Genomic DNA, 14,994 nt, shown 5'->3' with positions numbered 1-14,994 from the left:
AAAACTGGCCCACAGGCAGACCAACTTCCAAATCCCTTAGCCATTTGGGCCTTTGAATAGAAGCGGACACACAGCAGCCAGCTGAGCAAGTACTTAACAAAGAGGAAAAACACAACCCCGAGAACGGCTCCAGAGCGTATTGCCAGCTTGCTGCAGTCTTGTGAGACAGACGAAAAGTGCAAATGGATCAAAAAGAAAGAAATGGGAGACATTTAAAAAATAGGGGTGGGAGAGAGGGACTGAAGACTCAAAGGACTAGGCTGGGAATACTTCGTTTTCCTGGATTTCAGGGGAGTATAATTTGGAGGGCAGATGAAACTCGGGGGTATGGCTTCGGGGAAAGCTGCCAACAACTTTGCTGCACCGTTAAGTTGGAACTGCAATCAAAGCAACAGCTGTGTACCAGATGTTGACTCAGAGGAGTATCTGTGCTGTCCAGAAGACTTGCCCTGTGAGTGCTGCAGAAACGGGGGGAGACGCACGTGTAGCTTCTCGTAAGAGCCTTCTGAGAGAAATGAAGGGATGTTGCAAGGGTCTGGACATTCAGGGTAGCTTCCATCAGTGAAAAGGTGGCAGGGAAAGGTGGGGAGAGGGATGCAGGAAAGAAGAGCAGGTTGTTCTCAAGCAGGGAAATGAAGAAGTTTCTTAGGAGCGATGCTTGAGGCCCTTGGGAGGATCCTGAGGTGTTCGACCTCAGTTCACCTAGCTTGGGAAGCAGGCGAGACGGGGACTTGGGCTGAGTATATAACTCTGCTGTGCGGGCATCAGACTTGGTTGGTTGTTTATTTGGGAAGAGCACTCAGGAAATGCCAAGAAGGGAATGGGGAAGTGAGTCACGGAAGGGAAGGAAGCCAGTAAGTGGTGTGTTGTCCAGCGGTTCTGCACTGTGGACAACTGGAACCTAATTCTGCTGGGGACCCTGGTCCGGCATCAAACACACACCTCCGTGTCACGCTACCCAACCGAAGAGGAAGCTGGGTGATTATCTTCTAACTCCCATCCACCGTTAGTTGAGGGCTGCTCCTGGGGCAAGTGGGGAGGTGCACGGCCAGCACTGCCAGCCTGCCCCACATGGAATTGGGCCAGCATGCATGGAAAGGGTAAATGTGGAGTGTTGTGTGGCCAGCAGCCCTACAGCAGTATACAGTCGTCCTTTCTTATCCGCGGTTTCACTTCCTGCGGTTTTAGTTACCCACAATCAACCGTGGTTCAAAAATATTCAATGAAAATTTCCAGAAATAATTCATCACCTTTAAATTCCACAGTGTTCTAAGGAGCATGATAAAATCTTGTGTTGTCCAACTGGGCACGTGAATCATCCCTTCGTTAGCATGTCCACACTGTATATATTGCCCCCGACTGTTGGTCCCTTTGTAGCCTTCTCAATGATCAGATTGGTGTATCAATCAGTGCTTGTGTTCAAGTCATCCTCATTTTACCTAATAATGGCCCCAAAGCATAAGAGTAGTGATGCTGGCAATTCAGATATGTTATCCATCAAAGCTGTAAATTGCTTCCTTTAAGTGAAAAGGTGAAAGTTCTTGACTTAATAAGGAATAAACAAAAATTATATGCTGAAGTTGCTAAGATCTACAGTAAGGACAAATTATGTGTAGGGCTTGGTACTATCCATGGTTTCAAGCATCCATTTGGGGTCTTAGAACATATCCCTTGTGAATGAGGGGGAAAATCTACTGCATAATGATGGAGTGCATCGTTTTGTAGATATGAGAATTGAGGCACAAAAGGTGAGCTTCTCTTTTCTAAGTCCTCATATCTAGCTTACGGTGGTGGAGCCAGGGCAAACACAACTAATAATACCCCTACTTATAATGCATATTGTTGGCACTATTTTTTTACGTGCTAAACTTAGTTTTACTCTCTAAGCTCTTTGCTTTTTTTTTCTTATAGACATTTCCAATTTTTTTAAAAGAGTGGTACTCAGTATAGGTTAGGCAGGTTTAGCACTCTCTGAACTAACCCCGCTCACCCCGTAACTTCCTTCTTCTGCAGTTCTTCAGAGAAGGGAGGCCTGAGCCTGGGTATCATTCGATCAAAGGCACAAAGAGGAACTCTAGAAAATACTAATTCCGCTGCCAGCCATGCCCTGATTCGGTGCCTGTGGCAAAGTGTGGCAGTCTTTTTTACCCCACCTCCACCACCAGCCGCCCGCCGACTTCCCTAAACCCAGAATGGTTTAATGTCGGTAAATAGTAGCGGTAAGGAGAGGGGTGCTCTTTGTCATCGGGGTTTTTTTTTTTTTTTTTTTGCATAGCTTGTTTAGAAATTACAAGCCATAACATCTAACAGGTCTCAGAAGTTTCCCGTTCTCGGGGTCATATGGCGGGGGAGGCCTAGCCAAGGCCGCGGGGGACACATTTGTCACACTTGTTCTCAGCTGTGCTTGTTCTGTTTGGGGGAGAAAGAACTCACTGAAATGCTTGGTAGAGAGGGGAAATCGTGAAAGCTTCCTAAAAAGGCAAAGCCTTTTCATCAGAGTAACAGTAATGCAGCCAGCAGTTCTGAGTGCTCTTCCCAGAATCCAGCGCATTCCTTGGCCTCAGTTTTCTCAACTGTAAAATGAGGTGTTGCATCACATCTCTCAAGACTCTTTTTTACCATTCTCTATCTGACTCATTTGAAACCCTTAAAATATGTTAAATAACTTGCATTCATTTCCTCTGTCAAGATGCAACTCATATTCCTTGCAAAGCATTTAGAGAAATGCTGCTCCGAGCAGGGTCTGCAGAAGGTGCTGGTGCTCAAACTTGTTCTTTCAGACTTGCGATATGATAAGGACAGAAACTGAGAGAAGCTATTTAGTAACTTTAATAGCAACCTGGTGTTGCCATGACACTCAAGTGGATCCATTTTTCTTATAATTCATTTCTACAGAGTTTTGATGAGGCCTCAGTCCCCAGCGAATTGGGGGCAAAACACCTGGCCTTTTATAAAAAATAGAAGTACTCATCTATAAACAACAAAGGAAAAATTTAAATCACTTTTAATTCCATTATTCAACCTAAGTCACTTTTGTGAAATGACCGGTTAGAAGTGGAGAGGGATTTCTTTTTGTCTATATCCATCTGTTTAGTAATTTTTGTAGTTTTAATTACATGCATTAAAAAAAAAATGTAAGGACCAATATGAAAAATAAATAGATAGGGATAAAAGATATGTAATTTGGCCCCAGTAATTTTGCCAAAGTGGATTAGGTCATCTCAGCCATGGATAACTGAAACCATGTGGAGAAAGTTGGAGTTGAAAACCAACTTTCTGCCACTCGCCCGCTCTGCTAGATTCCCCAGGACTGCCCAGGTTTCAGTGGGTGAGGTTCTGTCCTAAGAGGGGCCATCGGTGCCCACCTGGCTGGCAGAGGCTTCTTGACCTCTCTCAGGGTTCAGGCTTCCACCCAGGTGTCTGTGGCCACCTCCTTCTGCTGAGTCAAAGTAAATGTCCTTGGTATTCTGAGAGACTCTGAGGAGAACTGAGGAACAGTCGGGAAATGGCCTCCAGAAAGGAACGGCCTCCAGTGTAATGGCCTTGCAACCAAGGTCAATGGTGCAATTTAGCTGAGAGATTGACCTGGGGAGAAAGGAGAAAGCATTTCCTTGGCAGCTGTGTTAGGCCAGCTTTACTAGAAGTTGAGTCTGATACAAAGATTTTTGTGCAATGACTTATGGAGACTAAGGTCTCAACAGGAGGAATGAAAGGAGCAGGAAGGGGAAGGAATTCACAAACCTGTAGTTTCAGGAAAGGGGCAGCCTCAGCCTGCTCTACTGGGGAGCTCTGGAGTATGGATTGCACGAGTTATCCCCTCTCCCAGAGGCAGGAGGGTTGGACTGTTAAAACTCCCACAATAGTTTGTCATTGGCTTCAGGCTGCCCCTGGGAGTGAGGCTGTTGTGTTCCAGAAATCACCAGGCCAGGCAGCTTCCATCAGCCAAGGACAGTCTTGAGAGAAGGGTGAAGGTTTGAGCCCTTAGGACTCAGCACCTGCAGTGGCTGGAGCCTGGTGCTCTCGACTTGATGAAGGGATGGATCTAGGCAGGCGCCAGCCACACCAGCGATGGCAGCCAAAAGAGTTGGAAATGGAGAGTCAGTGAGCTGATACATCATCTAAGGAGAAACTTATATACAAATTCTCTCTAGTCTAGTCTAGTCTAGTCTAGTCTGGTACACATACCTCAAGGTATGGTACTAACAGGGTATTATATTATTCAATTAGATTGGTTTACAAGATAACTTAGAAGGGGACATGGAGGTCATTCAATTCAGCCCCTTCATCTTATAGAAGAGAAGAATTAGGTCAGAGTAAACCCTTATTGGGAACCAGCTCTGATTTTCAGTCTTCTGCTTTTCTTGACTTCAAGCCAACACATATTTATCAAATGCCTACTGTGTGTAAGGCATAGTTTTAGGCACTGAGCAGAAAATTTCAAGACACAAAACTCGGCCTCTGCTTGGGCCTTAGAACTTTACAGTCTGGTAGAAGATACTGGAATGGAAGAAAAAAATAAGAATAGTATACACATCAAAATTTAGATCTCATTCCAAAAGCAGTATGGATTAAGTGCTATGGGAACTCGAAGGCAAAAGTAGACACATGGAAGAATGGTTTGTGCTTGTCTCGATGTGATGGGAGGCTTTCATTCCAAATTTCCCTGTTTTTCAAACTGTGTAAAAATAAAATATCATGCCAGCTCTTCTATTTAGGCTGAAGAAGATAAGCATGCAAGTAGGGTTCTGGAGAAGGAGGAAAACAAGAAACAAAAACAAGCCACCCCTTTTCAAAATGTAATTTTGCCTCAAAAGTTTCTTCAATTCTTAGCCTGGAAGAGCAAAATAGTGAAAGTATTACTCATCAAACATAATTATTTTGAAGCTAAGAGCCAAAGGTCTTGCTTTCTTTGGAGAAAAATGTTGAATCCAGCCCACTGTTCCCTTTCAGCTCAGAGATGCTTTACTGCTAGAGTGTTTTTTATCTTTTAAATTTTCCTGTGCCTCACTGACGTGTGTATTAGTCCACCCACTTAAATTAGTGTGTTGTTTATGCATTAGCACTTTGGTCAGGACTGAAGATTCATTCATTCATTCATTCATTCATTCATTCAGAAAGCATTTACTGAGAGCCTAATGTATGGGGGGGCCCTCTCATGGGTGCTGGGAATACAAAAATGAGAAAGGGACTCTGAATCTACTCTCGAACACTCACAGTCTAGTTGAGTGAGACAAATAAGCAGGTGATTGTATTACAATATGACATATACTAAACTAGAGCTCTGCCCAGGACATCCAACTAAGAATGGCGCGGGGGATATTCGAGGAAGTTTCTCTAAAGAAATTAACCTTAGTTGAAACCTGGAGCCCAGAAGGGGTTTACATCATCCTCTATTATTTTCTTTATACCATGTATCATTGAAGGTAATTTATCTCTTAAAATTTTGTTTGTTGATATTATTAACCTCTCTCATTTATCATCTTATTAAATAACATTTCTCAAACTTTTTTCATCATTGCTCTCCTAAGAGCCTCTGCGGTAGTCATTTTTTTCTTAATTGCTAACCCCCTCCACCATGATGTTCCCCCCTGCCCGTATGGCAAAGTATACATAATATAAATTCACCATTTTAACCATTTTTAAGTGTACAATTCACTAGCATTATGGACATTCATACTGTTGTGCAGCCATCACCATTATCCATTTCCAGAACTTTTTTCTAATCTTCCCCATCTGAAACTCTGCACCCACTAAATAGTAACGCTCCATCTTTTCTCCCTACAGTCCCTGGCAACCACTATACTACTTTTTATCTCTATGAATTAGACTATTCTGGGTACCTCATATAAGTAGGATTGTACAATATTTATTCCTTTTATTTTTGATCTGGCTTATTTCATGTAGCATAAAGTTTTCGAGGTTCATCTGTGCTCTAGCACGTATCAGAATTTCATTCCTTTTTAATGTGAATATCTCTATGAAATCTAACATGACATATTAAGTCTGTATGCGTGCTGTGCACATTTACAGGGCTACCAACCACTGTCATATATAAAACTTTTTCTACCTCCCAGGAACTAATTTTGCTCCCTTGGGGCAACATCACCCTGTCAAGAACACCTGTATTAAAATGTCGGCTTCTTTGTGACCATGTTGGTCTTGCTGTATACTCTCTCGCCAGATATTAGCCCAATACCTAGCACGTAGCTCCCATTTGTGGAATACTTCTCAAACTCCTTCCATAGTCACGCCTTCCATCTTGTTTTAATCCATTATTGTTAAAAATTGCTCTCAGAGTTAGCACAGGTATATTTTGACACTTGCTGTCTTATTCTGTCCAGCCAGACCTCCCAACATGCTCATGTCCCCAGGCTGCATACACCCTTCTCAATGTCCCTGTGTTTGCCCGCTTTCTTAACAGAGGTGAAAGATTATGAGCCGCCATTTGGTTCCAAGGTGCGGGAGCATCCCTGTGTCGAAAGCATGAAGGACAATGTGTTGCGAGATCGGGGACGACCAGAAATTCCCAGCTCCTGGCTCAACCACCAGGTAAGGAATGATTATATTGAGGGGAGAATAAGAGTCATCTGAGGCAGCCTCTTAGGTAGGAGAGAATTCTGTGCTGTTGGGTTTCTATCTGAGAGCAGGTCCTTTTGTGTTCTGTGATCCTCTTAGGTTTCGTGTATAAAGAAAATTTCAATAAAGTGGGATGACCCTGTGATTTTAAGTTCCAGCTGGCAGGTAGAGACAACATTCAAAGAGAGCTCACAAATAATCATCTGAAGGATATTTGTCACATTGTCCAAGTCCCCGTGGTTCCGGTTAAAATATTTTGTTTGTGGCCTCTGCCACTCACCTCCTGCCTTTACATAGGGAATTTATGTTTTGTTCCTTTCTGGGTTCCAAATGTTTTCTTCTGGGAATTTTCAGCCCTGGAAGGAAATACTTAGCAGAGAGAAATAAGCAGAGTTTGTCAGCCAGCTGGACCGAGGGGTGACTGCCGTGCACCCTGTGCAGTCTGTACACACAGAGCTGGGAAAGGGGAGGCCAGCGCCTCACTCCGGAATAAAAGAGCAGAGAGGAAAATGCAAACGAACAAACAGGAAATCTGTCCATTGGAACATTTTAATAGCTTCTTTTTTTTTTTTTCCTTTCAAGAAATGGTGAGTAAGGCCATCCATCGCAGGGCCGTAGTTTTGGACTTATAAGGAGGCCTACCCAAACCCTTGGCCTGGGGGCATTTTGATGAAGGCAGTGGGTCAGAGGGAAAGAACAAAATGATAAGTCGCGAGAGCAAGAGGCCTGTCCGACACACCCAGGAAAGACCCCTGAATGAAATGAGAGAGAGAGCAGGGTGCCCCCGGCTCACTGACCACTGTTCTTCCTACTGTGGAAAACCTTCTGTTGCCTCCTTTGGATGAATCCTCTTATCCCGTGAAGGCTGGGGCTCAGTCACAGGTTTTCCTAAGGGCAAGGCAAATTCGGATAAGAAATAGAGACAGCCAATCAGGAGCAGTCGGGAAGACAGATGGAGCAGGAAGCCTGGCTTGTGCTAGTCCTGGCCTAGAGCCACTTCCAAGGACAGAACCTAATAAAGCTGGGGAGAACGTGAACCCAACCGTGGTAGCCCAGGGCCTTCCGGGGGGTTCGGGCAAAGCCTCTGTGACTGTGACAATACAAGACTGTTTTGTTAGCTCGGAAATCAGAAGGCACGAGTGTTGTTTCTTTCAAACGCAGTTGACTCCTAAGCTGTACATTTCTCGTAATGAAACCATTATTCATGATGATAAAATTCTGGAAAGAATTTACATAATACATTTTTTTCTCTTAATGAGATTTGTTGCCCTATTGATTTCAAGTTAATGCTTAATATTTAATTTAATTTACTGCCTGTAATTACGGTGTCAGAATAAAATAAATGTTACTTGTGTACCAACAATAACACTCCACTCTTAACAGGGCCATCAATCAATACCGTCAATTAGGTGAATTATACAATTAATTCAACATCATGAACTCACTCACAGCGCGGGAAGGGAGGGAGAGGCTCCTAGGTGTGCTAGGAGAGTTACTAGTATGGGGACAGTGCCGGCTCTCAGGGCAGTGTTGGGATTCATCCATTCCACCCGGGCAACAGTGTGAGGGGTCATCAGTGATAATGTTGAACCTCTAATTGGCAGGAGCGCAATCTGTTTCTGCCTCTAAGCCTATCCGTTTAACTCTTGCACAGTCTGTTTCTGCCTCTAAGCCTATCTGTTTAACTCTTGCCTGCTTTATTTAAAAAAAAAAAAAAGACTTGAAATGATAAAAATATTTGCAATGCAAAATAAAAATGAAGGCCACGAGAGAAGACCCTTGCCATTGTGTTAGCAGCGTTTCCTGGACAGGTCTTTTGAATGGGGCCATTATGGGGTTTAGATTGAACCCTCCGAAATGGCCTAGAGCCAAGCTGGTCTGGCCAACAGAGTGTTTTATGGGGTCCAGCCTAATGCTGGAGAGGGGCGGGGCATAGCAGCGCATCCTTAGCAGCTGCCACCGACGGACTCGACAGAACATGTGGACTTCACAAATTAAAACCAGACTAATGCCTGGACTTCACTCTGACACAGATAGTCAACCCCATTAAAATAGAAATGTGTCTATGATTCCAACTGTAAGACACTCTGGCAAAGGCAGAACCACAGAGATAGCTAAAGATCAGTGGTCGCGAGGGGTTCAGGGAGGGAGAAAGGACGGGTAACCAGGTGGAGCACAGAGGATCTGTGGGATACTGTCATGGTGGACACGTCATTTGACCTTTATTGGAACCCCTCGCCTGTACCCTAATGTAAACTGCAGACTTCAGTAGGTAGCAATGTGTCGCTGTTGGTTCATTGACACCAACAGCGACACATTGCTACCTACTGAAGTCTTTGCGGGATGTTGGTGTGAGGGAGATTGGGGGGTGGGAGGGGGTGTGTGGAAACCCTTTGTACTTTCCACTCAGTTTTTCTGAGAACCTAAAACTGCCCCAAACAATAAAGGCTAAAACTGCTCCGAAATAGTATAAAGGTATGAAATGGTATTGGGGGCCACTTTGTGAGGACTTTCAGGTATTGGGGATGCTATTTTACCCCAGAAGCCTACTGGAGGGCCCTTGTACTATCTCTCCATCTCATGACTTACAGTGATCAAATGGCACCAGAGTGAATAGGTACGGCAGGTGTCCAGGGCATTGTGCAGCCCCCTGCACAGCCCCTTTGGTCCGCATGCAACTGGCCAGCCTCATCCAGTGAGCGCTCAGTCAGAATGTGCTAGAGGCACAGGCTCATTCTCACCTGGCGGGCACTGCAGGAACAAGGCCAGGCAGCCACCTTGCCCTCCATGGAGCCCCCTAAGCCAGTGACTCACGTTGCCTGTGACTTCTCTTCCCCTGCAGGGCATCCAGATGGTGTGTGAGACTCTGACCGAGTGCTGGGACCATGACCCTGAGGCCCGCCTCACGGCCCAGTGTGTGGCCGAGCGCTTCAGTGAGCTGGAGCACCTGGACCGACTCTCGGGGAGGAGCTGCTCCGAGGAGAAGATTCCGGAAGACGGCTCGCTGAGCACTACCAAATAGCTCTCCCAGGCCAGACTGGGCCAAGTCCAAAGAGGCCACCCCTGTCGCCAAAGAAGAGAGGCAGCAGGAAGCTGCCCCTAAACCGATGCTTCCTGGAAAACCAGGGGTCACGCCCCTCCCTGTAAACTGTGGGATTGAGCGGAAACAGCAGTGGCAGGGAGTGGGTGACATGAAGCATTCTATGCCTTTGACGTTGTCATAGGATAAGCTGTGTTAGCAGTTCCTCAGGAAATGAGATTGATTTTTACAATAGTCAGTAACATTTGCACTTTATTAATGCCTGTATATAAATATGGAATAGCTATGTTTTATATCTATATCTATATATGTCTATATCTATATATACAGCCATACTCTGGAAAGAGACAAGGAAAAAGATCAAATATTCCCAGGAAATTGGTTTGACTGGAGAGCTCCAGAGCCGAGCTCAGAAGAAGGGATCCATGAAAACATTAGCACTTGACAATCACACGTGAGATGGTTCTCTGACTACACACGAGGGGGAACTTTGCATTAGGAGCGAGTCTCCATGTCTCAGAGACTGCTACGGCCACGTTGCATTCGCTTTCGCAAAATAATAGTTCCCTGCGTGTGGGTCTTCTTCCGGCCACGGAGCTATTTATAGTCACCCTGTTTGGGGACCAGACCCTGCAGTTCCTGTGTGCCATTGTTTCTCCTGGACTGTTCACCTGAGCTTCAAGCCCCACATCTGGTTTGTGAACCACTTTCTTCCACTCGCTCAGAGACTTTGCTCCATGTCTAATAGTTTCTATGTTTTGAGCCCTGTTTTTACCTTAACAGGCTGCAGAATATTCAGGACAAATTTCCTCATCCATGAAATGGCCATACCTTCTACTAATAAAATATATGTATTATGTAATAAAAGTATATATATATACATATATATATATATATATATTCCCCCCATACACTTGTGTTACTATTGTCCACTCCCAGACCTTCTCCCCTTCCTTAAAGGGAACAAATCGCCCCTCTGGGGTTCATTGTGTTTAACTCCTCCTCACGCGTGTTTTGAGTTTCTAGCTTTCTATGCATCTTCGGGGCTCCTGAACACTCAAGTATATTTTGAGCTAGTGGAAAGAATTTGAGCTGCACTCCACTGCCAGTCAGGAGTTTCCTCAGGCACACTGAACATGTGTTTTGCTTGGCCAGCGCAACATTTAACAAAATTGAGCCACTTTTTAAATATTTGGAGATTTTACAAAAAAAAAAAAAAAATTCTGAATCCTCAAGTGAGAATAGATAGCAGATGGTTTCCAGTTCTCTCTCCATCTACGTCATTCACAAAATGAAGGTGTGGACACACTTATAAAGCTGCTTCACTTCTTGATGTAAACATTCGTGTTTTCTGCTCACCCCCATCCCAGTCTGGGAAGTAAACCTGCCCCTAACCGATGTGCTTTGTAAGAAATGTGCATTCAGAAGCAGTCATTCTCTGGCTGTATTATTATGACTTTGATTCCCTCTCTCTACCAGATCATGTGTTAAGATTTGAAGTTGGCCCGTTTTTCGCGGGGAGAGGGAAACTAAAGGGGACCTCTTCTAAGATGCCCCGGTTAACCCAAGTCTCTTTTGTCTGCATATTAAGAGCTTTTCCCTATGCATTAGGGACGGGAGCCCTTTATTCCCAGAGGCTTTCGTCGTGGTTACCAGTGTCTCCATCATACCAGCCTTTCCAACCCTCGCAGAACTTGCTGGTGAGGATTTGAGTGTGGGACACAAGAGTCCCATGTGCAGTTAGGAAATCTGTGTTCACATAGACAAGAACAAAGAATGAGCTTTAATACTCCATAGGAAACTTGTTAATTCAAAAACAAGTGTTAATGCTGCAAATAATCTCTTTTTTAAAAAATGTTTTGAAGCTACTTAATTTCGGCCAAATAGGAATACAAGAGTGGGACTAGCAGTGAGCAAATCAGCTCTATTTGGATTTTGGAATGTCTCTTCTCATTGGGTTTTAGCAGACAGGCAGAAGTTTGGGATTAGGTGGAACTTCTAGGGACCCTGCTCCGTCGGGGTGGGCTGAGAGAATTAAGAAGGACAATTTGATTGCAGTACCATGCAAGTGCCCAGAAATTCCATGCACTTTAAGGCTTGTTGATGCCGTCCCAATAGCTGTTGCTTACTGACCTCTAGTGGTGAATTCCTAGAATACCGGTCCATTAATGGGATCTTCCAAGATCCAAAAGAGCTTTTATCACTCTGGGTTATCATCAGCATAAACTGGAATGTAGTATCAGATGATACTGTGGCTTGTATTGTTTATGTACTTTTTTCTTGTTCAAGAAAAAGACCAAGGAATAACATTCTGTAGTTCCTAAAAATACTGACTTTTTAAAACTACTATACATAAAGGGAAAGTTTTATTCTTTTATGGAACACTTCAGCCGTACTCATGTATTAAAATAGGAATGTGAATGCTATATACTCTTTTTATATCAAATGTCTCAAGCACTTATTTTCATACTGTACATCGTTCATCTTTTATATAAATAAAATGTTTATTAGATTAAATAAAGCAAAAATACTCAGGTCAACTTCTTGCCTCCTGTTCCTATTCATAACAGCTAAGACCATGAGCCTCACTTGGGTATGTTGCAGTTTTTGTAAAAAAAAAAAAATCATGAGACAAATCTCCAACTTTTCCATATTCATCGCTCTTCTTCAACTGGCAGTCTTGGGTCCCTTTTTTATAAAGCATTCACAGAAGTTCAATAATATGAGATGCAACAGATGCTATTGGTGGCCCAACCCTTATCCCAGGCCCCTGGGATGGTCTCTCTACATCTCCTGGCTGCCATCTTAGTCTCTTCCCCTCACCCCAGCACCCAGGGAGCTGCCTCCATCAACGTAACTGCTTCTAGGGCTTGGCGTAGCCGAGGCTGCCGCTAGGAGCACACACCCATTTCTTATATTTTCTCTTTTTCTTACATAACAGCTGGCCATTGACTGTCTTTTTGACTCCTGCCAGGTGTCATGTTTCCTCCCTCTTTCTTTCTGCTTAGCCACAGCATTCCACTTGGGGCTTTTAATCAGCGTATCTGTATCACCAGATAAATGTGCCTTGAGCAGTTGGCTGCAGGTCATTGTTTAACAGGCTTTCTTGTGACAAAACATATGTGGTTTTCTACCCCAACTTTGAGCTACCTATTTTGAAATCTGAGAAACCGTGGCTTCTTCTGAATTATCAGCTGGGTTCTAAATTGTTATATAATAGTAGCTATATCAAAGTATCTAAATCTCAGCACTGATGTTTTGTGTTAGACAATTCTTTGGGCAGGGGCCTGTCCTCTGCATTGTAGGTTGTATAGCGGCATCCCTGACTTCTGCCTACTAGATACCAGTAGCACTCACCCACAGTGTGACAACCGAACATTGACAAATGTCTTCTAGGGGGACAAAAATTGCCCTCAGTTGAGAATCACTGAGCTAGATGATGTGGTCCTGTACTACTGTGGGCATTAGTTATAATCCTATCCTAAATAACAACTCGGCAACATTAGTGGTTACTAATTTTAGTGATTATCTCCATGTGTGACCTGAGCAAGTCACCAAACCTCTTTATGCCTCAGTTTAATTACGTATGCAATGGAATTTTACAGACCTCATCCTAATCAAGATACCATTGTGACAAGAAATATATGCAAGGCTCTTGGAGTTGTATCTTGAACTTGGGAAGCCTTCCATACATATTGGTCAATATTAAGTCAGTTTAGTATGCCAAGAGCTGTTTTTCCAAAGAGGCAAATTTTGAGGTAAAGCCTAGAGAGTATTAGCAACCCAGAGGAGAACTGGGCACATACACAGGCCTGTAGAACAGAAAGGTTTCTATCCTCAGCGATTATTAAAGGTGAACTCTCACTCAGTACCTGCTGTGGCAGCAGATTTAATCCTCCATTAGCTCTGTGAGCTAGGTAGCATGCCCATTTTACAGATGAGAAATCATGCTCAGAGAACTCAAGGAAGAAGCCAAAAGTCTCACAGACATAGACTCTTGGTACATAGCCAAGTAATTGTCCCAGAATAATAATTTGGAATAATGCTTGGTTCTTCTCTCTACTTCATGCTATCTCCTGCAGGAACTGGTCTGTCCAGCTGGATGAGAGCCATTTCCATAATGGAAGGCCCTGCTACTCACCTACAGGGCTGTATCATTGTTTCTCAACTCTCCCCTGTGTGTCTGTTTGCTCGATGAGGGCAGGGAAGATGCTGTTTTTACGTCTATTGCCCAACTTTCCACTCACATGATAAACATGGTCTAAATTCTTGCTAAAAGAACCACTGAAAGATGAATATGTGTAGACAGTCTGCCTAATGTGTGAAATGTACACTTCAGGTGATTTCTGATTGTGTCAACCTTTAAAAACTTTATTGTAGTGGATCTGTTTTTATTTTAATGTGTATTAGAAAAAATAAACACATTAAGCCTAGGCCTTCACAAATATTATTACCTAAAATATAGCTGAGTTTAAAAACTAGGATTGATTTTTTAAATGCATTAAGTATATAATGGCATTTATTTTTGGCAACTACAGAAGATGTGAATATGAATGATTGAAGTTAGCTCCACACAAGGAAGCAAATCCATATAAATTACTAACATATTGAGCACTCAGTAAGTGCCAAACACTATTCTCTGTTTCACTTTTTTTTATCTGCTTTAATCTTCATCACACACCTATGAGATACCTCTGTATTAGAGATGAGGAAATTGAGGCAGAGAGCAAGGTTTTGCTAACAGTCCCACAGTTAGCAATCTTTAGGCTGGGATTTGAATGGAGACCCTCAGACACCAGAGCCCACACTCACATTTGAACAAGAGATGAAGCTGGAGTTAGAGGGCAAGATAGAGTGCTTGAGGTTCTGACCCCTTAGCCTAAAATACAAAGGAGGAAGATGCAGTTTGCACTGGCGGGGAAGGGCAGTCCATCAGGGAGCCCAGGGAGAGAAAGTCCTTCCTCAAAGGCACATGGACTCTGGGCTCCTGCCCAAGAGCTTCGGCCAAAATAGGAGCCAAGGTCATCTGAGCCCCTGCCAGCCCCATTTTGCCAGGGTTATTTCAGTTCTTGCCCGCAAGGTCAGGAGCATTCCACTTGGCAATGTCTCCAAGTGCTCTCTACAGGGACGCAGTCCCCTGCACCAGTCAGCAGCTTTTGAATGTAGGCTCTTTGTGCCCAGGAGTTTCTATTTTGTGGTGGTACTTTTTGCTTTAAATTCTCTATGCAAATGACATGCTAATAGTGTAGTCAGAGGGAAATTCCCTCCCTAGGTGACAGACAGGAAACCTTTTATTTAAACAAGTGCGTCCATCCTTTTTCTTAAAAGTCACCGCAGTTGGTTGGCATCTGCTTATTTTGTTCATTTTCTCCTTAAAA

General features: G+C 43.7%; 1 protein-coding gene across 1 annotated transcript in view; it reads left to right on the top strand.

The window, feature by feature from the left end:
- Positions 1-12,156, top strand: part of TGFBR2 (transforming growth factor beta receptor 2) — an 81,559-nt gene extending 69,403 nt beyond the window's left edge. Inside the window, exons 6-7 of the mRNA XM_039843481.1 lie at positions 6,422-6,549; positions 9,419-12,156. Of these exons, the coding sequence (XP_039699415.1) occupies positions 6,422-6,549; positions 9,419-9,598 (308 nt within the window). The 3' untranslated portion in view covers positions 9,599-12,156. The remainder of the gene's footprint in view (positions 1-6,421; positions 6,550-9,418) is intronic.
- The last annotated feature ends 2,838 nt before the right edge of the window (positions 12,157-14,994 follow it).

This window comes from Pteropus medius, unplaced genomic scaffold (assembly GCF_902729225.1).
Source record: "Pteropus medius unplaced genomic scaffold, Ma_sr-lr_union100, whole genome shotgun sequence".
In the NCBI taxonomy this organism is placed as follows: Eukaryota; Metazoa; Chordata; class Mammalia; order Chiroptera; family Pteropodidae; genus Pteropus; species Pteropus medius.
This window is presented reverse-complemented; position numbering and strand designations above follow the sequence as displayed.